General features: G+C 43.7%; 2 protein-coding genes across 7 annotated transcripts in view; one reads left to right on the forward strand and one right to left on the reverse strand.

The window, feature by feature from the left end:
• Positions 1-7,911, reverse strand: part of PI4K2B (phosphatidylinositol 4-kinase type 2 beta) — a 43,438-nt gene extending 35,527 nt beyond the window's left edge. The window contains exon 1 of one of the 4 annotated variants that reach the window (XM_039542525.1): positions 7,776-7,911. Coding sequence is in view for 1 of the 4 variants with exons in the window: in XM_039542521.1 (XP_039398455.1) it covers positions 2,129-2,402 (274 nt within the window). In the remaining 3 variants the exon portion in view is untranslated. Of the gene's footprint in view, positions 1-2,128; positions 2,540-7,583; positions 7,732-7,761 lie in introns of those variants that run through there. The other 3 variants (XM_039542524.1, XM_039542523.1, XM_039542521.1) reach the window with 3 other exon arrangements.
• Positions 7,886-24,756, forward strand: part of SEPSECS (Sep (O-phosphoserine) tRNA:Sec (selenocysteine) tRNA synthase) — a 57,154-nt gene continuing 40,283 nt past the window's right edge. For all 3 annotated transcript variants that reach the window (XM_039542520.1, XM_039542519.1, XM_039542518.1), the window contains exons 1-5: positions 7,886-8,028; positions 17,983-18,137; positions 20,728-20,846; positions 20,938-21,096; positions 23,464-23,617. In XM_039542520.1, coding sequence (XP_039398454.1) covers positions 7,915-8,028; positions 17,983-18,137; positions 20,728-20,846; positions 20,938-21,096; positions 23,464-23,617 — 701 coding nt within the window. In that variant the 5' untranslated portion in view covers positions 7,886-7,914. The remainder of the gene's footprint in view (positions 8,029-17,982; positions 18,138-20,727; positions 20,847-20,937; positions 21,097-23,463; positions 23,618-24,756) is intronic.

Consider the following 24,756-nt stretch of genomic DNA (forward strand, 5'->3'; position numbering starts at 1 on the left):
GTTGTCAGGAATGGTAGACTGTTCCAACACTAGATGCAGCATGACTACAGGTGTGAAGCCAGAACTTGAAAAAGATGACAAGAGCTGTTAAGTGAGAGTACTGAGAAGAAAACAGGAAGCAAGAATACATGAGACTGGATATATAGATGCAAGTGACCTCACATACAGGTCTTGCATACAGAGACCAGGAGTTTGATTTTTGAGTTAATTTACAGTAGCAGCCTTCCTTAAAGCACTGTTTAGAGCAGGGGTAGGCAACCTATGGCACATGTGCCGAAGGCGGCACGCGAGCTGAATTTCAGTGGCACTCACACTGCCACTGGTCAGGGAGGCTCTGCATTTTAATTTAATTTTAAAAGAAGCTTCTTAAACATTTTAAACTTATTTACTTTACATACAACAATAGTTTAGTTGTATATTTATAGACTTAGAGAAAGAGGCCTTCTAAAAAGGTTAAAATGTATTTCCGGCACGCGAAACCTTAAATTAGAGTGAATAAATGAAGACTCGGCACACCACTTCTGAAAGGTTGCCGACCCCTGATTTAGAGGATGGTGGTCCCAACAATGATTACATTGCAGTATGACAGGTTTCAGAGTAGCAGCCGCGTTAGTCTGTATCTGCAAAAAGAACAGGAGTACTTGTGGCACCTTAGAGACTAACAAATTTATTTGAGCATAAGCTTTCATGGGCTACAGCCCACTTCATCGGCTGCATAGACTGGAACATACAGCAAGAAGATATTTAAACAGAGAACAAGTATCCTCACACCTTCTATGGGTCATCTCGATTATCACTTCAAAATTTTTTTTGTCCTGCTGATGATAGCTCATCTCAATTGATTGGCCTCTTACAGTTGGTATGGCTACCTCCACCTTTTCATGTTCTCTGTATAAATATCTTCTTGCTGTATGTTCTAGTCTATGCAGCCGATGAAGTGGGCTGTAGCCCACGAAAGCTTACGCTCAGATAAATTTGTTAGTCTCTAAGGTACCACAAGTACTCCTGTTCTTTTTACATTGCAATATACTCTCCCACCGTTTTAGATTAACTGTGACTGAAAGTATCAGAGGGTGTTGGTTCTGTTCTGTGAAGCGGCAATCCTCCTGGCACCTTATAGACTAACAGAAGTTTTGCAGCATGAGCTAGTGACTGAAAGTAGATTTTATATAACAACCGACCCACACATTACATGATGCAAATTGGAGGTGGTGTCCTGAGATGGAGCCTTGCTGGCATTTTCAAAGCGGTATTGGGTATGGAGACTCAATTACCTCTGCAAATGAGAGGGTATCCTTCCAAACAAACTAGTAGGGAAGGGACTGTCACTGCCTAACTATACTGTACTCTGGGCCATGAGGGCCCTTTTAGGGGAGGGTAAAAGGACCAGGAAGCAGGCCGCTGCAGCCTACCAGCAGGTCTGCAGCTTCCCTGACTCTTTGCTCACCTACGGGGTAGGTCATGATTTGCTGCGTGGCTCAATAGGGGCCATAAACATCCCTGCAGGCGAGGATCCCCCCCACGCCTCCTCATGGCACCCCTCATCTTTGCAACATTATACTGTTGCCATTCCCTGAGCAACCAGAGGCCTTCAACTAGGCAGCTCTTGCAAGCAGCAAAAATAGTTTTACAATGATCTCATACTACATCCCATCTCCTCCCTCTTCAGGTAAGCTCTCTCAAATCGCATAACAATTACAACTTTGATCTTGTTCCAGTAACCGCTCCTGATGTTTTTTCCCTTGCCCACTTTTAAAAATTTATTTAAACTAAGTAAGTCATATTCCACAACGTGCAAGCAAGAGGAAGGAGGGTAAACCGTCGTTTTACACGGTGTGGGGGCAGGCAGTATGTGTGTATGTACAGGAAGAATGTGAGGAAGCATCCCCCCTTTACGTCTCCTACCCTCCTAGCCAGCAGCACCTCAAAAAGGAAAGGAAAGAGAAAGTGAACGCTGAGTCAAGGGATCAACAAACCAAAGACAAGACATGAACAGAGGGGTGGTGGTGAGGAATCCCCGCGTTCCCCCGAGGGAACAAAAACTAAAAGCCAAGGGGAGCGCCCTGGAACTGGGGGAGAGGAGCAGTCCCACCGGTGGGGAGAGCCTGTGGACAGGGCTCCCCTATACCTGCGGCGATGCGAGTCTCCCTGTCCCAGGAAGCACTGGCTCTCCGGCTCCGGCGGGTGGCAGACGCTCCTAGCAGCGGCTCTTCCTCACCATCCTCCTCGGGGTCCGTGTCTACGTCCCCGTCCTCCTCCAGCCCCAGGGCCCCGCCGAGCCTCACGGCCCCGCCGGGAGCTGCCTTCCCCTGGAGCCCCCGCGCGGGCGGGCTGTCCTGCAGCGCCGGCTCCGAGAGCAGCAGCAGCCGCTCGTCTGGCTCCTCAGGGCCCGGCTCCGCCATTAGCGTCTGCGGCGGGCTGGGTAAGGTCCTGCGAGCCGCCAGGCGGGCTCACACGCCGCCAGGGGGACGCATTGCGCAGGCAGCAGCCGAGAATCGGACGGACAAGCTCCGCGGCACCACCTCTCAGCAGCCCTCACTGCACATGCGCACCATAGCCGAGGGACGTAGCTACCTCGCCAGCCCTTAAAGGGCCAGCTACAGGGACAAGGGGTACAGCAGGGAAAGACTCGGCCGCTGAGCCCTCCCCCACCCTTGTCCCCCAGCCTACCTAGGGAGAGAGACTCTTCAAACACCCACCCCCGAGCGCACACACTTCAACAGGGAGACCTGCGTTCCCAAGGGGCCTGCACGAACACACTGGCACAGACCCACAAACGGCTTCTCCGCTCTGTTCCCCGTTGGGAAGCTTGAGTTGACTATCTTTCTTTACACATTTATCATCTTTTAGTCTCTTGTTTGGGAAGTGAATTTTGAGGCCAGTGCACTAGCTCCAGTAACGCTAGATTACCTCCCACCCCATACAAATACATTCAGGACGATCCGAGGCAATCTACAGTCCGGGGCTGGCTGCATTTTGTTAAATTTATAAATGAAATCACTACAGCACGGGACCTCTTACTGCAAAATGACACCCTAGCATCCAAGTTTTTTTTTTTTTAAAGTTTGTAGCTCTCATGGTGGGGAAGAAAATGTTGAGTACATAAATTGATTGTAACTGATATTGTCAGATGTCAATTTGCAGACAGTCTGAGACAATACTTCTAAGAAGTGTGAACTGTTCTCTTAATCTCCATAGATTAACTTCAAAACCTAAATATGGCAGTATCACAAACACTTATTTAATTGCTGACCATTTTAACAGAAACATTCCACTATTTTGCTCTATTCTTGAATCTCAAACTGTTCTCTCCTCATTAGCACATCATGAGCAAGTCAATTTTCTGTTCAACTAAAATTAAGGATATGAGTGGTGGGAAATGAGTCATTTTATAGAATTGTAAGGGTCCTTCAATGTGCTACTTAAAAAACCTAAAGAAAGTTACTTTTTTCAGGGACTGATAAAATAACTAGTCAAATCCCTCACTGGTCTGTTTTATCACATCTTAACTGCTGGATATGGATTTTGAAGCCCCCTCATGTATCATTTGCTTATATTGCTATTAATATCTGTAATCTCATAGAATCTCTTCATATTTGCGTTTCTGCTGAAGATGAGCATAATGAACCAAGTTTATCCCTAGTGTAAACCCAAACGAATTGGCCCTTTATGCCCAATAAACAATTACATGGAGACAAAAAATACGGGACCTGATTTTACAGTGTTGCATATTATATAGTCATCAAGATCTGGATTATTTCAGTTTTTTTCCATATATTTTTCATCAATTTGAACATGAATCTAATCCTTTAGTGTATCTCTCTGTGTAGATATTTATAATGTACCTCTTACATTACAGTACATTACTCTTACAGTGCTGTCTGAACCCTAGAACAAAAGAAATATAAAAAGAGGGTAAGTACAAATAGAAGTAAACCCCCATGGTAGCTCGCTCACATTCAGTGTGCTTTTAGCTTTAGGTGGGCGCCCTCTTGTGATACTTTCAAATAAAGCAAAAAGAGACTAACAAAGCTCAGCTAAAGCTCACAGCTCATGCTGAAATAAATTTGTTAGTCTCCTCTGAAACCTTTCAAATAAAGAACAAAATAAATAATGTCCCTTGTATGAAAACCAGATTCAGTGCATCATCACATTCCAGGTGCAACACAAAATATTTTAATTTCTAAGGGAAAAAATCTTTTAGAATGGCTCTTCTATGCTTAAACAGGCTGAATAACAATCTATTAATAGTAAACTCTGAGCCAACAATTATTCAAATAGGTTTAACATTAACAACTTGTGAGGCTTGTTGATGAAGTAATCAAGTTGATTAAAGCTATGGTTCAGTAGGGTCAGAGAGATCACTATGTTTCCCATGTTATTTAACCATCTAAACATAAAACTATTAAGTGGAAGAACCAGATAAGACTCCAAAAGTAAGTTTTAAGGGGCCAGTTATATTTGCTCAAAATTAAACATCAGAAGTATGAACTCAGGAACCTATCCTAAAAGCTTACTTTAAAAAAAGTCTCAGTCAGTTCTTTATTTCTTAGGTATAAAAATAAACAACCAAACATTCTAAACTAGAAAAGATTTTGTGGAACAGAATACATTGCTCCTAAAATCCAGTTATCTTAATTCCTCTCTTTTAGTCCTTCCAACCTCAGCCTGACAGAATGAATTGTTCAGGCACTCCTCCGGCTTATAAAATGCAGGCAAGAAAGAAAAACAACTCTAATAGTTAATCCACATGTCAAATACTGAAAACAGTAAAGAGCTGACAAACAATCCACGGCTTGAAATAGTTTCATACTAAATTGTTATTTCAAATACTTTTTTTTTAAATGGTTAATTATCTCCTTGAGAGTCAAATTGAAAAAATGGCTAAATCGCATTAATAAACTTCACTGTGACTAAACTGACCAGTTACAGAAGTGATACTAAACACATAAACAGAACTGGGCTGAATAAAAGTTACTCTAGCAGTTTTAACCTAATTTCTCCTTGCTTCTTCAACCTAAACATTGTTTCAATGTTTGTGTTTAGTTTTAGATTTAAATTTACTTTGCAGACAAGATATACCATATAATAAGGAACCACTCAGGAGAACGTAAAAAGGTGGTTTCTTAAATAAGGTGGTATTTTAATAGATTCCAGATAAATTCCATTTAAAAGCTATAAGGAAGACCTATAAAAGAGTGAATACTTATAGGACAATATATTGTATCAGTTATTTAATAAAACAAATACATTAATACTTGAAATACTAAATAATTGATGTTTAATGCATAAAAAGTCTTGTGTAATCCAAATATAAAACTGTCTACAAGGTACCCACAGATGAAATCACAGTGAAAAATCTATTTTGTTGCTATCAGGTGTTTTATAATACATTTAAAGCAACACAGAGAAGTATGCAAAATGCAGTCTTCTGTGCATAAACGGTGGCCCCAATCCTGCTAATAGTTACCGTACACACATGCCTAACTTCCAAGTATGTGAGCAATCCCACAAATTTCAACTCCTAAGTAAAGATCAGGGGGGGGCTCCAGGCCCCAGCACGCCAAGCGCGTGCTTGGGGCGGCATGCCACAGGGGGCGCTCTGCCAGTTGGGCGGCAGGCAGGGTGCCTTTGGCGGCATGCCCACGGGACCAGCGGACCCTCCGCAGGCACGCCTGTAGGAGGTCCACCGGAGCCACGGGACCGGCGACCGGGAGAGCACCCCCTGCGGCATGACGCCGTGCTTGGGGTGGCGAAATGTCTAGAGCCGCCCCTGGTAAAGATAAGCATATATTGTTGCTGGATCAAAGCCTTTGTACATACTTTACACATCTAAAGTATTTCAGGTGGGCTCATAGAACTGCAGAGGTGCTGCTGTCTCTAGTTCTGGATGTTTTTAGAGTGCATTAAGAAGAGGTTTCAATAAAATAATTTAATACTGTAAATTGCTTGGTAATGTCCTGAAGTGGGAGTTCTGGGCCTGGTCTGCACTTAAAAGTTTCGCTGGTTATGTCTGGGGGCCAGGCAGGTGGGGAATCACAAACTATACCAGCAAAGTATCAGAGGGGTAGCAATGTTAGTCTGGATCTGTAAAAAGCGACAAAGAGGCCTGTGGCACCTTACAGATTAACAGACCTATTGAAGCATAAGCTTTCGTGGGTGAATACCCACTTTGTCGGATGCATGCTGATGTTAGTCTACAAGATGCCACAGGACTCTATCACTTTATACCAGCAAAAGCACTCTTTTGCCAGCATAAGCTAAGAAGGTTTGCTGGTATAGTTGTTCTGATATAACTATACCAGCAAACCATTTCTAGTGCAGGCAAAGCCTTTATGAATGTGGGATCTTCTAGTAGAGATTCTGAGTTAAATCATGCTGTTTCAAGTAATTCAATTACTTAAATATAAGGCTCCTGTGTAAGGATTTGAGATAGCTAGGCAGCTTTCTCCACTAATGAAACCAGTTTAGTTTTCTTAAAAACAAAACAAAACCTATTTATTTTATTCTCCATTAAGTCTTTCTGTCTCAAGGACATAACTGACTTTAGAAATGCTGTAGAAAGGCACTTGCAGTGAATGTGGTGAAACGGGTACAAACTTCCACAGGGATTCAATAACCCAATTATTAGGGCTTTTCTACACACAAAAATTGTACTGCGTTAACCATACCAGCATAGCTTAAGCTGCAAAACACCCCTATTACAAATGTAATTATACCAGTGTAAAGATGTTTACAGTGGTTCAGTTTATTCCCATTCCCTTATGGGAACAGCTATATTAGTATAAGGCACCTTGATAATTGTGTCCACACTAAGGGTTGTACTGGTCTAAGTATTTTAGTGAACAAGCACATCCCTAACCAAAATAATTATAATGGTGGAAGAACTGCATACAGCAGCCCAACATGCATGCTTTTAACTTTAAGAAACCCTATTACCCACAAAGGGGGACTAATCATAAACTTAAAGTTATGCACCTATGGAAGTGTGAGCAGCCTCAAGGTTGTAATCAAGGTTAATTTCTAGGCCCTGCAGGAATACAGTATCCTGCTTTTCCTCTCTAATACAGAAAAGGGTTTTTTCCCCCCAAAGTTAACAAAACCCTTCACCTCTCTAATATGTTCAGGCCTGGGCAGGCTTTAACAAAACGGCAACTCCACAATACACTCCAGGACAGCTCAGCCCGCCCCTGCTATTCAGGCCTAAACTAAGCCCAGATCCGAAGGGCGCTGCCTAAGTTATTGCCAGGCTGTTTGTGCCGCTACACCGGCCTGTAAGGTCCGAACTGGGCCCTCCCGAGCCCATCTTTACTGGACGTTGGTACACCGCGGCCTGCAGCCACGGCTCCCCAGTGCTGACTCGCCCTAGCGCACAGGCACGGAGACCCCGATCTCCGCGGCCGCCCCTAGGCTCACACGCAGCACGATGGGCCGGCGTGGTGCTCATCTACCCCGGTGCTGCGGCCACCATGCCCGGGCGGCGCAGCCCGGCCCCCGCGGCAGGTGCACTTGCTCGGTCTGGCTGAGCTCAGGCCAGGGCCTGGCGTGCGGAGCCCGCCTCCCCCCCGCATGGCGACACCTGCCTGCACCCAGCTCCACTCCGCTGGCTGCGGCCGTTGCGGGCTGAGGAGGCAGCAGCGCCCCCGCGAGGCATAGGCGTAGAACACTCCGCGCGCCACAAGGGCGCCGCGCCGCGCTGCACCTCAACCCAACCCACCCCCAGGGGGCGCGGCATCACATGTCGTCCACGCACATGCGCACCTGCTTTTAATTACCGGTATTCCCTGGGAGTTGAGCGTGTCACCTCACGTGGTATCACGGCCCCTCGTTCCACGGCGTTGCGCCTGCGCGGTGGCGGCAGGAGAGTCTGGAATCTGAGCGTGTTTGTCAGTTTCTCCGCCCACTTCTTCCGACATGAACGTTGAGAATTTCGGCGCTAGCGAGAGGCTGGTGAACGCGGCCTACGTGCGGCAGGGGGCGCAGGGCCGGCGCGCGCATGAGCTGCGCCTGCGGGCGTTGCTGGAGCAGGTAACGGTCGTTCCGATCCCACTGCCCCGGGGGTTCTAAGGTCGCTGCCTCAGCGTGCGCCCGGCCCTCAGCTGTTGTGCAGCGCGCACCCTCCCTCGTGCGCACTGATCAGAGCTGTGGTGCTGAGCTGGGGTGACCAGACAGCACATGTAAAAAATCGGGGCGGGGGTGGGGGGTAATAGGAACCTATAGAAGATAAAGACTCCAAAATCGAGACTGTCCCTATAAAATCGGGACTTCTGGTCACCCTACGCTGAGCAGCAGCCGGTCCCTACTCTCAGCCACCTGGCTCGGGTTGGGAGGCTCCCTGCCCCTCCCCCCCTCCATGTGCCCTTTAGAGCAAGAGCGCATGTGGCATAAGCTGACAGGCAGCCTGGTTATGATTTGTCTGCCCCACAGCGCACAGGAGCCCAGCCATTGGGTTGGGCTAAGTGCTGTACAAATACAGAATAAGCTCCTGGCCCTTGCCACAAAGAGTTTATAATCTAAGTGTAACTCCAGAGTGTGGGTGGATGCAGGTGGACTGGGAAATAGGAAGAATCTTGTCATTGTACTCGGTGCCTTTCATCTGTGCCTTTGTGTAGGGCACATCCTTTTGCAAAGCACATGGAGGGCCTCTGGGAAGATGAATTGATTTTTATGGCCAGAAGGAGCAATTATATTCATCTAGTCAGATCTGCAGAGAAGCATGCTAGGAGCATTGATATATCCCCTCAAAATAGCTACCCAGCACCTTGTCTGGCTCCAGCATTGTGTATTTTGGGCTTTGCTGGTATGTGCTCCAAGCAAGTTAGAGGTTTCTGTCTTCCTGTTTCTTAGCAGAGTGCTTTGCTGGGGCCCATATATTACCAGGGACTCATCTACACTACAAAGTTAGGTTGATCTAACTACATCGCTCGTGGTGTGAAAAATTCACTCCCCGGAGACACCTAGTTAAACCAGTCTGAGTCCCAATGTAGACACTGGTAGGTCGACCAAAAAATTCCTCTCAGAGAGGTGAATTAATTACAGCAATCAAAGAAGCTTGTCCATTGCTGTAGTAAGGCCTAGTCTATGCTTAAGATTACCATATTTGAGCATTCAAAAAAGAGAACAGTCCATGGGAGGTGTTGGCCCCACCCACAGTCCACCCCCACTCCTCCCATGCTCCGCCCCCACTCTGCCCCCGGTCCTGCTCCCTCCCTGCTCGGCCCCACCACCACACCCCTCCTCACCCCATAGCCCACTGCTGGCTTGCTGCGTCCTTCCTCAGTCCCCACCCACCACTCGCCTCCTCCCACCTGCCACTCAGCTCATTCCCCTGCCAGACACCCCCATGCTCACCCCTGCTTGCCCCTGGCTCGCCACTTCTTGCCTCTTCAACCCGCCCATCTGCGTCTGGCTCCATCGCTGCTTGCCTCTTCATTGCCTCCTACCCGCCACTGGCTCGCCGCTCGCTTGTTCACTTTCCCCGCCTGCCACTTGCCTACTCACCCGCTAGCCAGCCAGCCAGCCAGCCACTGTCTCCCTCGCCGCTCACCTCTTCACCCCACCCTGCTTGCCTACTAACCCTCCTGCCGGAGGTCCCTCTGGCTCCTAGGATCAGGGGCAGCCGAGGGGTCTCCACATGCTGAGCCCGCAATAAGTGCGAGCTCCGTGGCTCCCATTGGCCGGGAAAAGCACCAGTGGGAGCTGCAGGAGCCGCGGAGCGTGGCTGGCAGGTGCCAGCAGTGCGCAGAGAGCCCTCCACCCCCTCCCCCCGACTTGACCTGACCCTAAGAGCCAGAGGGACCTGCTGGGGGGCAAGATGGGGAGTTATGGCAGTGCTTACCTGGGGTGGCTCCCAGGAAGCATCCGGCAGGTCCCTCTGGCTCCGAGGTTCGGGGTGGGGGGGCGGAGGGCTCTCTGTGCACTGCCGGCACCTGCAAACCCCGCCCCTGCAGCTCTGATTGGGCAGGAGGGAGCCGGTGCTGCACGCAGAGACCCCTTCCACTTCTGTGCCTAGGGGCCGCCCACACTGCAGGCTTCTTCCGGCGGGCGGGCACCAGGAGCTGCCCCAGGAAGCACTGCCAGCCCTAGGACTTTGGACTGTCTTAGGGTTACCATACAGCCATATTTTCCCAGACGTTTTTAGATATTTAAAAATTCCTCCTGGACAGCGACTTGAGAACTAAAAAGCTGGACATGTCCGGGAAAATACGGACATATGGTAACCCTGTCTATGCTACATGCTTAGGTTGACATAAGTTGCCTTGTGTTGACCTAGCTGTGGAAGTGTCTTCACTTAAATTTGGCTCCTGCTGATGTAAGTGCCTCTCAACACTGATTTAGTAATACCATCTCTGTGAGTGGCACAGAGTCACAGGGGATGTAATTAGGTCAATGCAGTGTCAGTGTAGACACTGCGTTGCTTACGTCAACTGTTACTGGCCTCCAGGTGCTGTTCCAAAATGCTCTATGTTGACAATACTATCAATACAAGTGCTTCTGGTGAGGACGCGCACTACCAACACAAGAAGCCACATGGGCACACGCACAAAAGATTTAATAACAGGTCGACATAATTTTGTAATGTAGATGTGGCCTAAGTGTCTCTGCTACAGTGGTGCAGCTGTTCCACTGTAACTTTTCTAGTGTAGATTTACCTCATTATTTTTGCAAAATCTACTATGACTACGTGAAAAAAATTATTAGATGCTTACAAGCAAGAAGTACAAAAGACAAATGAGGGGATGACCAACGGGCAAGGTCTAGAGCCAGTGCCATGTGAAAAGCATAGCCTCTATCTGCTGCTCAGATTTTTACTGGTTTGTTGTCCCTAGATCCAATTTGAGGGCTCCCTATTTCAGATTAACCTCTTTTTAGAATGGGTCTGATAAATTTGAAATGCCCTTCCCCCTAACTCCCGGAAGTGGGAAGGAGCTTTCTCTCCTCCCTTTCAGAACACTCACAGTGGCTGTAAGGGTTGGGTCTTCAAAACTCTATCCTTCTCTCACCCCTGAGCTTTCTTGCTGCCATTGAGAAAGGGGCCTGAGATAGGCCTAAAAATACAATAGGAGTAATGTTTCTCAAGTCCGTTCTCACTACTCTTGTGTGAATAACTCCAGTGACCTTGCTGCTGCTCATGGCTTTCACAAGCAGCAGCCTAACACTAACATGGTTTGTGATGGTTTGACTGTTGCTCATAGAGTTCTGAGTATCGATCGTGAAACTGACCGGTCTTTTAATTTAATTCTCGTGATGCTTGGTAAAATTGTGAGCCTCACAGGTGTACTCTGTCTGGAGATTAAAGGGCTTGTTTACTGACCTGGGTTAAGAAATAAGGCATCTTTTTCTGGATGGAGTTAATCAGGGACTGACAAGCCCTGAGGAAGGCAGCAGTTTGTCAGTTTACATTTGGCAGACTGTAACCATAAAATCTCAGCTTTTAGCACTTAGGCCATGTCTACACTACACAATTATGTCAACATAAATTACATCTGTATAAAGCCACTGCAGTTATTACATCGCTTGTGTGTGCATTCTCATCAGGAGCTCTTGTATTGTTATAGAGTGCAATGCACTATGGGTAAGTATCCCACTGTGCAACTCCAGAACTTTTGTGAAGTTCTTGCAATGCCTGATAGGACCAAAACAAGTCACACAGCGGTGACTAGGAGCATGGCGTCAACTTCCCATAATGCATTGTTCTCCATTCCATAATTTCATCTGCATCCCATAATTTTCATGCATTCTTTTCAAAATTCCACAAACCCATGTGTCCCTCCTCACTATCCGCCATCTCTGACAGAAGCATGGAGTCTGCACAGCTCTGCACTCTTGTCACGAGCATGTCAAGCATGGGGCATGTGATCCTGCAGTATTTACAGAGCTGCAAGAGGAGCCACGGGGAATATGATGATTCCTTGGAGGCTAGATTGCTCTGGGACATAGAAAGAACCAATTCAAGACTGTTGGTGGAATTCATGGAGCAGCTGGAAATGGAGTGTTGGTTCTGGGCCTGAGAAACAAGCACTGACTGGTGGGATTGCATTGTTATGGAGGTATGGCATGATGAGCAGGGGCTGCAGAACTTTCGGATGTGCAAGGCCACATTCCTGGATCTGTGTGCTGAACTCTTCCTAGCCCTCCAGTGCAGGGATGCCAAAATGAGAGCTGCACTAGCAGTTGAGACGTGAGTGACAGTTGCACTGTGAAAACTTGCAATGCCAGATTGCTACCAGGTAGTCAGAAATGAATTTGGAGTTGGGAAATCCACCACGGGGGCTGTTGTCATGCAAGTATGCAGGGCCATTAATCATCTCTTGCTACACATGACTGACTCTCAGCAATGTGCAGGACATGATGGATGTTTTGCAGCAGTGGGGTCCCTGAACTGGGGTGAGGTGATAGATGGCATGCATATTCCTATTTTAGCACCAGACCACCTTGCCACAGAGTACATTGACAGAGAGGGCTACTTTTCTATGGTTATACAAGCGCTGATGGATCACTGGGGAAGCTTTACTGACATCAGTGTGGGCTGGTCAGGGAAGGTGCGTGACGCGTACATCTTTAAGAACACAGGACTGTTCAGAAAGCTGCAGGGACTTTCTTTCCCAACCGGCAATTACTATTGGGAATGTTGAAATGCCAATAGTGATCCTGGGTGACCCAGCCTATACCTTGCTCCCATGGCTCATGAAGTTATTCACTGACCACCTCGACAGCATCAAGAAGTGCTTCAACTACAGGCTCAGCAGGTGCAGAATGAGAGTTGAATGTGCCTTTGGTTGTTTGAAGGGTCACTGGCATTGTTTACTTATATGTTTGGGCCTTAGGGGAAAAAATAGCTGAATGGTTATAACTGCCTGCTGTGTCCTGTATAATATCTGTAAAATAAAGCAGGGAAAGTTTCCACCGGGGTGGAGGGTGGAAATGAAGTGGCTATCTGCTGAATTTGAACAGCCAGCTACAAGGGCTATTAGAAGGGCACAACATGGAGCTATACGGCTCAGGGAGACTTTAAAAGAACATTTTAATAGTGAGACAGAGTAGTTTGTTTTGCTGTAGTGTTCTCTACATGGCCTTTCTCTTTTGCAGCCCCAAATGAATCTTGCAGTGATTGCAGTGTATGTAGCAATATAACTAGGGCCCTACCCAATTCATGGCCATGAAAAACATGTCAAAGACCATGAAATCTGGTCTTTTGTGTGCTTCCCCCCCCCCCCCCCATTCCTTTTTGGATTAGGACCCCTACAATTACAACACCGTGAAATCTCAGATTTAAATAACTGAAATCATTAAATTTACAATTTTAAAAATTGTATGACCATGAAATTGACCAAAATGGACTGTGAATTTGGTTAAGTATAAAATTGTCAGTGCACCTGTTAATATTGTTTGTGAATGATTGTGCAGTAATGGGGAATTGGTTGCTGCCAGATCTGCTCAGCACCAACCAGCATATACCGTGAACTAATAAAGATGAATTTTATTCCAAAAATACAATTTTATTCTGTAACATGAACCAGGCAATTAAAAAACATTTAAAACTTCTTAAGTTCTGTTCCCTTAATTTATTAAGTGGAAACAACAATCATTTCCATTTCAGGTACAGGTACACCAACTGTGGCTTTCACAGGTCAGTGTATGTAAAGCTGTGATTTTCTTTAATGGTAAAGGTACTGCACTGACCCCTGATGCCACGTGGAATGTTGAAGGGGGGTAATAAGGAGGTCCCAATATGCAGTTCTCAGTGGGCTGCAGAGGGAGGCGAGGATTGTTGAACCTTCAGGTCCACCACAGTCTGCAGTATCTCCGTTTGCTGTCTGAGAAGCGCAAGCATCTGCTGCTGCACATCCCTCTCCTTTTCCTGCACCTTTCTCCTCTCCACTCTGTGATGATCCTCCAGGCCCTGTGCTAGTTCTGTAAAGCAGCACTGGCTTGCAGGATCTCCTGAAACATGTCATCCCAAGTCCTATTCTTTCTTCTCCTTATCTGGCTCAGGCATTCTGCGGGTGTGGAGGGAGAGACCCTGTAGGCCGCAATGGCAGCAGCTGCAAATACAGCACACAGTCACACATTGTCAGTTATTCACGACATAAATTGAAACTCAAGATACTGAACTCACTCCCCTTGTTCCCCAAAAGTTGTAAGCACTACATTCTCACTTCTGCTTGGGAGTGACAGAGCACAGCACCAGTCACAGCACCAGCCATGGTGAGTATGGTCCTTCGGGGGCTGAGGAATAGCTTGCTTGCATGATTCTAGTAGTATAGGGCAATGGAACTGAATACTGGCACCATTTTACACAGATGGTGGTGGTGATTTTAGCTATCTCACTCCTGAGGGTAACAGAGGCAGAGAGAGCACAGCTTCTGCTGGTGTTCTGTCGCTGCCCAGGTTCACATGCTGATAACCTATGTACTGCAATGATGCCTGCTGAAGTAATCGCTGAGTGGCATGGAAAAGTGTCCTACCATGGTGGAAGAAACAAGGCAGCCCTTCCCAGAAACCTTTGGCAGGGGATTGCAGAGTACCTCCATGAAAGTTTCATCAAGATCTCTACAGAGAATTAATGAGACATCCTGGTGTTCATAAACAAACTGTTCCACGTGGCCCCCTCTGCCTAACTCTAGTGGGGAATGAAAAGCAGATAGCAACTCTGCCTCTCTTGGTTGCTTCATTACCTCTTTTAGCACAAGTGAAAAAGAGCGAATCCACAGAAATCCCTGCTTTGGGGGTTCCATTCCTGTAATTTCAAAGCAAACTGCATACTTACAGGGGTTCCTTGCCCTGCATCAGACTTGTCCATGTTCGACTGTTGGGAATGACGACTGTGGTGGAGTCAAAAACAGGTCTTGGCTCACGGCACAAGATCCCCTGGTTGTCTGTCCCCCGCACTCCTCCTCCTCATCTACCTTTCTCCTTTTCGCTGTACATGGCAGGGCTTTGTGACTCGGGCTCCTCGGAAGTATCCACGGGGCTCTTGTGGGTGGTGGGGGTGTCTCTGCTGAGGATGGCATGTAGCTCTTTGTAAAAATGGTAGGTCTTCAGCTTGGCACCAGATCAATTGTTGGCCTCCCTGGGCTTCTGCTATGCCTGCCGGAGCACCTTGGCTTCCACGTGGCACTGCTGCTGGTCTCTCCTGAGCAATCTGCTCATAGATGTCCGCATTTCTATGGCTGGATCAGAACTGTGTCTGCACAGTATCTTCTCCCCACATGCCTAGGAGATCCAGTATCTCCTGTCTGTTCCAGGCAGGAGCTCATCTGGACCATGTAGCTGGGATGGTCAGCTGGGCAATTACACTCAACAGTTGAGAGCTTCTAGCTATGCTCGCCAAGCTGGGCCACCAGGAAAAGTAATTAATTTCAAAAAATTGCATGGCTTTAAAGGCGGGGCGGGGAGGGGGAGCTTCCTGTCTACCTGACTCCTGGGCAGCAGAGTTCACAATGATAACCAGAGCGGTCAGTTTGGGGCATTGTGGGACAGCTGCAGGAAGCCAGTAATAGTCTACATAAGTAACACCATGTCTACACTCTCACTACATGGAGATAATTACATTGATCTTGACTCTTGGGGAGATGGTGTTATTAAATCAGCATAGGAGGGCATTTATGTCAGTGAGAGCCAAATTTAAGTGAAGACACGTCCACAGCTAGGCCGACATAAGCTGCCTTGTGTCAAACCTACAATATAGTGTAGACCAGGCGTTAAATGAAAGTTTAAATTCTACAAAAATTAATGGCTTAAGCACCACATTTGCCAGGAAAAGCTCTCAATCTGCCACTGGCAAGTGGTTGAATGAATTTTTCAAGCCCTGGACATTACTAAATATTTACTAACATACTATAAAGTATTATTTATAATTGAAATGAAATTACACTTGTAAAATATATGATACAAGTATGTGTTGTGATTCATTACCCTTGATTTTTATTATTTTTGTTCTATAACATTCTGAAATTAGTAATTAGAAGCGAGTCTTCCTGTTATTAATGTGGAATTTTGAGGTGCCTCTCTTACTCTTTTCTTGTGTAGGAAAGACCTAATTTTCTGGTCATTTAAATGGACACTCATTTGTCTACATTTTTTCCTGTTATTGTGACAAATAACTAAGATTATTTAAGGAGACTAGTGGACGATAGTCTTTTTTTTTACTGTTTAAAAACATACAGAAGAAGAGAATAGGTGTTGCATAGCTATTTGTTGCGGTGTAGTAATGCTTTGTGTTTTCCGAGTGCTTTTCATCTAAGCCAGCGGTTCTCAAACTGTGAGTCATGACCCCAAAGTTCGCCAGGGCTGGTGTTAGACTTGCTGGGGCCCGGGGCTGAAGCCTGAGACCCATCATCCAAAGCCAGAGCCCTTGGGCTTCAGCCCTGGGTGGCGGGCAGGGCTCAGGTTACAGTCCCCACTCCTGGGGCTGAAGCCCTTGGGCTTTGGCTTTGCCCCCTTCCTCCCCCTTCCCCCGGTCATGTAGCAATTTTTGTTGTCAGAAAGGGATGCAATGAAGTTTGAGAACCTCTGCTCTAAGCAGTTTACAAAGGTAAGTATATTACACAAAGGAATGCAAAGAACATTTGGCCGCAGTTTTTGTTTGGTCAATCTCACTGGTTCCCCTGAATAAGTAATCAGTTTCTCTTGCTTTAGTGGGTCTTTTTTTTTTTTTTTGTTAAAACCGTAACAAAGAAGAGAAAAAATATGTAGGAAAATGTGTAGTACCTGAAATTACTTTTAACGTTCTTTGATTATTAGTATTCTTTACTTTGTTAGCCTAGTTGTCTTTTACTTTATCTTCTCCATGCCTCTTGATCAGTGTTATAGTCCTAATGGGCTAAAACTGCATGTTGTACACCAAATATCCTGTATATCCTTCATAAGGTGAATCTCAGAATCATAGAAGATTAGGGTTGGAAGAGACCACAGGAGGTCATCTAGTCCAGCCCCCTGCTCAAAGCAGGACCAACCCCAACTAAATCATCCCAGCCAGGGCTTTGTCAAACTGGGCCTTAAAAACCTCTATGGATGGAGATTCTAGGTAACCCATTCCAGTCCTTCACCATCATAGTGAAAAAGTTTTTCCTAATATCCAACCTAGACCTCAGCCACTGCAGTGTGAGACCATTGCTCCTTGTTCTGTCATCTGCCACCACTGAGAACAGCCACGCTCCATCCTCTTTGGAATCCCCCTCCAGGTAGTTGAAGGCTGCTATCAAATCCCCCCTCTTCATTTCTGCAGATTAAATAAGACCAGTTCCCTTAGCCTCTCCTCATAAATCATCTGCCCCAGACCCTAATCGTTTTCATTGCCCTTCGCTGGACTCTCACCAATTTGTCCAAATCCTTTATGTATTCCAGATGTGGCCTCACCAATGCCAAATTCCCTTGATCTGCTGGCAATGCTCCTACTAATGCAGCCCAATATATCATTAGCCTTCTTGGCAACAAGGGCACACTGACTCATATCCAGCTTCTCGTCCACTGTAATCCCCAGGTCCTTTTCTGCAGAACTGCTGCTTAGCCAGTCAGTCCCCAGCCTGTAGCAGTGCATGGGATTCTTCCGTCATGAGTGTAGGACTCTGCACTTGTCCTTGTTGAACCTCATCAGATTTCTTTTAGCCCAATCCTCCAATTTGTCTAGGTCACTCTGGACCCTAGTAAGAAACTTCCTAACTGCTCTTTGCTGCTTCTGCTTATGCATCCTAAAATGCTGTACTTGGAGACAAATACATCTTAAATTTATTCTTTCTGCGAACATTAATATCAAATTGCATTGAGTATAGAAGCAGTTTATTATGTAGCTTTTATTATTAAATGTTCCAATTTCATATACTAGGAAGAGGAGGCTAGAAGATTTCTTTAAAACTTTAAATCTCAGTGCACTAAAGAAGATACTAAAATTAACAAAACAATCTACTTAAAGAAATCTTATCAATTTTAATTATTCAAGTCTAGGCAGTATTTTTATTATAATTATAATTCCTTCTGAAGGGCAAGTGTCCTGAAGATGGATGGGATGAAAGTACCATCGAACTCTTTCTTCATGAACTTGCCATTATGGATAGCAACAATTTTCTGGGCAACTGTGGTGTGGGTGAGAGGGAAGGAAGAGTGGCATCAGGAATGGTTGCCCGTCGGCATTACAGGTAAGTCTGATAAGCAATTTTAATGCTACTATTTTATTATGATTGTAAAGGGCTTCTTTTAATATCTTGCTATCAGAAAGTTTGAAAGCATTTGAAAAACAAAATTTAATTACGGACAATTACATCAGTTTCATATATCATATTTTCCATTAGCAAATCATTGAAAAGTTTAACAAGATTTTTTTGTTAAAATCATCTCCTTTTTCACTATGATCTCACAACTTCGCTCTTAAGGAAATTGTGATTGTTAGAAATGCAAAATTTTGAATTGGTCACATGACAAAGCAAGAAGGAGAAGAAGAGACTTCTCTGGTTTAAAAAATAACTTCTGTGTTACTTGTCCTTTAAAGTTCAGTTTACAGAGTACAGCATTAACTCATCTGTATATTATTCAAAACGTCTTCTTTCTTCTAAATATTATAACTAATTGGAAAAGATCCTTTGCATCCAAATACCTGCATATTGATTGTTGTAATTATTAACTCATGACAGAGATTAATTGACATGACCATAAACCAAATCCATTAAAAATGATTCAAAAGTAGGTAGAGCTATGGGACAGGGAGGGCTTCTAGTAGCTTGAAGTCCTGAGTCTTCTGAGATTTGATGGCTGCTTTGGATATTGAATTTTAGAGACCCTGTAGACGTTGCTTTATCTAGATCCATTGTTTTGGGTTGCTGTCCTATGCCAATTATCTGCCTTCTATTGTTATGTCATCTGTAATGTCAGCAGAGTGAAATTTACTGGAATCCCCATCTCTGACATAGCACAAGGACATATTGAAGACCAGTATTCTAGTAAATTCCACTTTCACAAGTAAGCTCAGTTTGGCCCATCCAGTTTTATAATGGGAGACCTCCAAAGAAAACCAGGGAACTAAATTCCTTTTGCAATTGCAACTAAATATGGTATTTTCCTTCTCTTCTTGTTCTAAATTGCACTTCTTTAAATTTACTGCATGATCATAGGGATCTAATAGTTTTCAAAGGCCCCTGCAATTCTTGAGGAAGAATTGTTCTAATGGAGAACAGACCTGGAGGCATCACCTCTGTCTTCTTTCTCCCATTCCATCTACTTAATTCTGTAGTCAGTCTCTGGCTTGATTGAGTTATGGCATCAGGGGCATCTTCAGAGCATCTTTCTCCTTCCAAAAGTGCTGCTATCTGGCTTTTCTAAAGGAATGTGGTAGACTGGGAGTTGAACATATTGCAGGTGACAGAGCTGAGAATGTAACTTAGCTGTTGCTGGGCTGGGTCAGTTCTGTCGCCTTATGTACCACTTATACCTACTAGCTTCAGTAGTGGGAGAAAGAAGGAGTTCTTCTAAGAGGAGTCCTCAATTCCATCCCCACTCCATTCTCCTGCCAATTAGATAGGTAAGTAAAAGAATGGGGGGAAGTGTCAGGCAGTGGTTTGAGAGCACTCTCTCCTTCTCAGCCATATTAAAAACAAAATGAATGGGCAGAGTGAGCACAGCATCTAGAGACCCAGACTAGGAAAGAGATAGGGAATATGTAGACTGAGAAAAGGGGGGGGCAGTTAAGGGAAAGATATTGAGGGCATAGCAGGGGAACAAAGCATTTTTGTAATTATAAAGTGAGGATTATGTGCAAATTTTTCAGTTATCAAACCAATTCATTATTGCTGTAATTGCACTGGAAGTGGGAGAAAAAAGCTTCAGATACAAAACCACGCCCCTAAAAGTTCTGAGTTCCCTACAGTCCATCTGCTTTTCAGTGAGTGGATGTATTTGGTGGCATCCTCACTGTCCGTAAGACAAAAACGGAATTCAAGTCATCAGTAGTTGTATACTGTTGCTGAGCTTTCGTAGGCAGCTGCAGCATTTCACCAGTGGGTGAAGTTATTTATGTAAGTGTGTAGTTCATAAAGGGTTATATGATCCTTCAAGCCTGAGAGGTACTAAATAATATTCCACAATTATAAATGTAATTTGAGTGGTATCAGAAAGATGCAAGAATGCGAAGAAAGATGGGACTGCACTGAATGAGAAGTAGGAGGTAGTAGAATGCGGGGTGCGTAGTGACAAAATGTGGAGGGAAACAGAGCGTGTATTAACGTAAATGTTTAAAAATGTGTTTAACAAAGCATATGTAAACCACTTCATTGCTCTGTTGTTGTGAACTGTTTATCAGGCACAGCATCTGTAAAATCCCATGGGTGTACATTGCATAATACTGATTTTTATTCTTCAAAAAACATGGCTGCAGTGTGTGCAAAGTGTGCTAGCATTTGTAGCACAATCTGAGGGACATCAAGCATTGCTGAAATTTCACAGCCCTTTCTTCCAATAAATCTACCTGGCAGATAAAGGAATCACTATTATAGGCCTTCTCCATTACTCTGTTTAACAAGATGTTGTTTTTGATGGCTTTACTATACAGCAGTGAGTGAAATAGTCCAATTTCATGTTAATATTATAGGGTATTGTAATTCATTATCTAATTTTGGTGTTGCATTGGAGAAGACATTTTATTAATGTTTATCAAACCAAATGCTCTTCAGAAAACAAGAAATATTGCTTTAGGGCTTGAAAAATTCTTAATATATGTTTTCAACCTCTTTTGTTCAGGTTAATCCATGGAATTGGGAGGTCAGGGGATATTTCTGCTGTCCAGCCTAAAGCTGCAGGTTCTAGCCTTTTGAACAAACTTACGAATTCAATAGTTCTGGACATTATAAAGCTGGCTGGTAGGTATGAAACTAATATTTTTTCTTATGTGGGTGCATATGGCAGTTAGCAAATACTTTATGCTACTACCTGGTTTGTTTTTATATACAGGTGTCCGGACAGTCACCAATTGCTTTGTGGTTCCTATGGCAACTGGCATGAGTCTAACCCTGTGTTTCTTAACACTGCGGCACAAGAGACCAAAGGCAAAGTATATTATTTGGCCACGCATAGATCAGAAATCCTGCTTTAAATCTATGATAACTGCAGGTAAGAGGAAGAAGGTGGATTGACCATGCAATGTAGCATTCTAACTACACATGTTTAAAAATATCCTGTTGCTAGTGGTACTGGATTCATAAACTTGGTGTCTGGAAACAATAAAATAGACAAGTGTAGAAATCCAAATAGAATATGGAGATATGTAAAAGAGTAGAGAAAGATATTATCACTCTACACAAAAAGAAAGCGAGGAACATGTCTAGAATGTCGTGCTCTACTTCAGGCACCATATTACAAGAGACTGAAGAACTGGAAATAGTTCAGCAGAGGACAACAGTTGAGTATTTAACTAGGTAGCCAAAGCATTCTCTGAACATAGCTAATTGTATGGAATGTGATTTATTTAATTAAGATATTTGTAATACCTGGTTATATACAGAGGAGAGGTTAAGAAAAATAGATTTCTATTCGGAAAAAAGAGTGTAAGAAGAGCCATGACTGAGTAGTTCAAAACTTTGATGATTAAGATGGATGTCACCAAATTATTTTTTTTTTTGAGACGCTATTATTTCATTAAAGGCAAGTATTGGATGTTTAGGGATTGGCAATTGGATTTAGAGTCTCTTACCCCTACTTCACCAGTCTGAAACCAGCCAAGGTCAACAGTGACTAAGTCATAGCAATATGATGGTTTCAGATTGTCTAGTTCAAGTTCTTGTGAACAGGGACTCACTTCACAATTCCTCCATGACAGAGCTGAGGCTTGTTGTTAATCCAAGGAGGAAAGACCCACACTGATACTGCCATGCTAGAGTGAAAATTGAAGAATTTAGCTTGGTCAGCTCAATCCTATTCCCTTAGAAGTCAATAGGAAAATTCCCATTGATTGCACTGGGAGCAGGATCAGGCTTGATGAGAGTTCAGTACAAACTTCTTTACATAGATGGAAATTAATATGTGAAATGGACTGCTAAAACTGACAACTTGGGATGTATGAAATTTAAATAAATTATAAATAATAAAAAGGGTACAAATGCTACAGAAGAGGTGTCCAGATATAGATGGATCACATGACTTCCTTCTATAATAGGAAGCCACTTTTTAATCATTATTTTGCTTGGGGAGGATAGAAAAAAATAAAGTAATTTAAACTGTTTGTGTGCCATTCGGTTAAAACTGATGGTGGAAAAAGAAACACAGAACACCGTGATGCCTTTTCCTTTACATGTTAATTGGTATACAAAGTATGGAGACTAAAAGTAGTGAAACTTCTACACTTGCTAGATCCACTGTGGAGGAAAAATATATGGTTCTACAAAATCACACCATATTTTAAGTATCAAACTAGTAATTTTCAAATGACTGTGTTCTGAATTTTAATAATAATAGAGCCTTAAGTTGCAGCCCTCTTCATATAGTTAACATGCATAATTGAGCTTTTCAGTAACTCTGAAGGTTTTAAATGATGCCATTTTGTCATGTACTGAAAAAAAAATTACTGGGCCATTGCTTGAGGAACTATTCAATTGCACAACTGAAAAATGAATATATGTGCACAAAAGTAGTTTTTAAACCATTTATGATTTAGATGTGTTTAAAATATTTGTTTCAAATGCACTGTATCTTGGGGTATGATCTTCAGTGAGGAATAGCTACATATAAAGTTTGCAGCTGTGCAGTTCAACTGTTTTATTGAGTCTTTGTGCCTAAAGAAGTCTTAACTTTTTTTTAATGTGATTCTTTTCTTCAGTGTTTGCTTAACTCAAAAATGGATTCGCTCAGATTTTCCAAAAACAAACAGTTCACTTCCAGAATAAGACCAAATGTGGACATTTCCAAGCTCTGATGAGTATTTTGGAGAGTTGTGAATGAGTAAAAACAGGATATTGATGAAAGTTGAGTTGCAGCCTTAACTATAGTGTTTGCTACTAACTGTTTTTATTTTTAGAAGCAGTTTGATTAGTATTTTTAGCATTTTTTTTAGCATTTTTTCCCAGCAGTACTGTTTTAATACACCTGAAGTTTAGAATCTTGAAAGGAAGTCCTTTTGACTGATTTCCCCTGCCTCCCTCATCCTGAATATTTAAAAAAGAAATTGGGAGTGAAGGGGTTAATTTACTTAAGTAAGGGAGATTTCCTTGAACCTGTTGCTGCTATGTGGTTCAGCTTGCAAAGGGTACTAGCTTTTACCTAAAGTCCAAGTTCTCCAGTGGGCACCAGTGAAGTTGTCATTTATGTACCAGTGTTCTTAATGATTCTGAGCTTCTGAAGTAGTCTGTTACCAGAATAAATGAGTAGAAATAAAAAAAAAAATCTGAAATTAAATCATAGCCAACAACCGTGCATCTAGCCTGAAGATATAGATGTATAAAGTTATTGCTTAATACACACTCTTATTTTTATTGGCTGGGTTAGGTTTTGAGCCAGTGGTGATAGAGAATGTATTAGAAGGTGATGAGCTGCGCACAGACGTAAAGGCGGTAGAGGCTAAAATCCAGGATCTTGGAGCTGAAAATGTTCTCTGTGTTCATTCTACTACATCTTGCTTTGCTCCAAGGGTACCTGACAGGTAAATAATCCTCACGTAATGCTTGGTAGCTATTACCAAAGTTTTAATAACCTTCACATTTATGCTCATCTTCCTAAAATTGCTTAATTGCTACCAATAGTTAATGAAGCAAAATAGATACCACAGTGAAAGTTTACTTCCAGTTTCCTCCTGGAATTCAGGGAGCAGGAGGATGGAAACGATGCGACTTCTGCAAAAAAGCATACCAGAAGAAGCAGAAAAGGAAGGACAAGAAATAGGGCAGATCTTCCTTGTCATACCTGACTGAAGATAATAAATCTCTCATTGCTTTTGGTGGTATAAATGATTGTAGCCAGCAGTTTTTCCTGTGATTCCACAGAAGTGGGTAACAATTGTCTTCTGTGAAATCATATAACAGAAACTGCCCTGCTAAGTCAGAGGTCACATTTTCTTAGTTACAGTTGCCTGTGCTGCTGTCTCCTTTAGTTCACTGATCACAGATGAATTTTTCTCATTTGACACTTTTGATAGCCCAAGGTGGGGTGTCTGTCCACTAGTATAGCTGCAGCATTGCAAACCTGAAATGTAGATGTACTGCACTGATATAAAAAAGTGATTTTCCTGTGGTTTAGCTTACCTTGGTTTGAGCACTTACTGGCTGCTCATGTGATGTTGGCTCTCTGTTTCCAGCTGTTAAATCACATTAAAATAAGCTTAACATACATTACATTCTTTCCTAATATTACATTTCCATGCAAGCTATTGCTGTAATTGCCACAGGGATGTTATTCTGTCACTGCTGACAAGGGAGATGAACCATACAATCACGAATGGGAGATAATGCGGTCTTTGAGGCACTGTATTAAGATGTGGTCCACACTATGAAATCTTTGAAAATTCTTGTTCTGGAAACTAGAAATTGGATTCTGATGGCTAAATGCACTCAGTATGTTGGGACAAATTTTCAAAATGAGACCAGTGGTAGTTGTTTGGAAAACCTGCTTTTGTGAATGTAACTAGTATCTGCATATCCAAATAGATAATAATAAACCCAAATACTGGGTTTTGCCAGTGTACAGTGGTATATTTGTGGGCTCATTTGTGTTCACAGTACAATTTATTTAAAGTGTAGGTTTTAATAATATGGTTGAGATTTTTGAAAACATATAGTACCTTAA

The sequence above is a fragment of the Mauremys reevesii genome, linkage group 5, assembly GCF_016161935.1.
Source record: "Mauremys reevesii isolate NIE-2019 linkage group 5, ASM1616193v1, whole genome shotgun sequence".
Classification (NCBI taxonomy): Eukaryota; Metazoa; Chordata; order Testudines; family Geoemydidae; genus Mauremys; species Mauremys reevesii.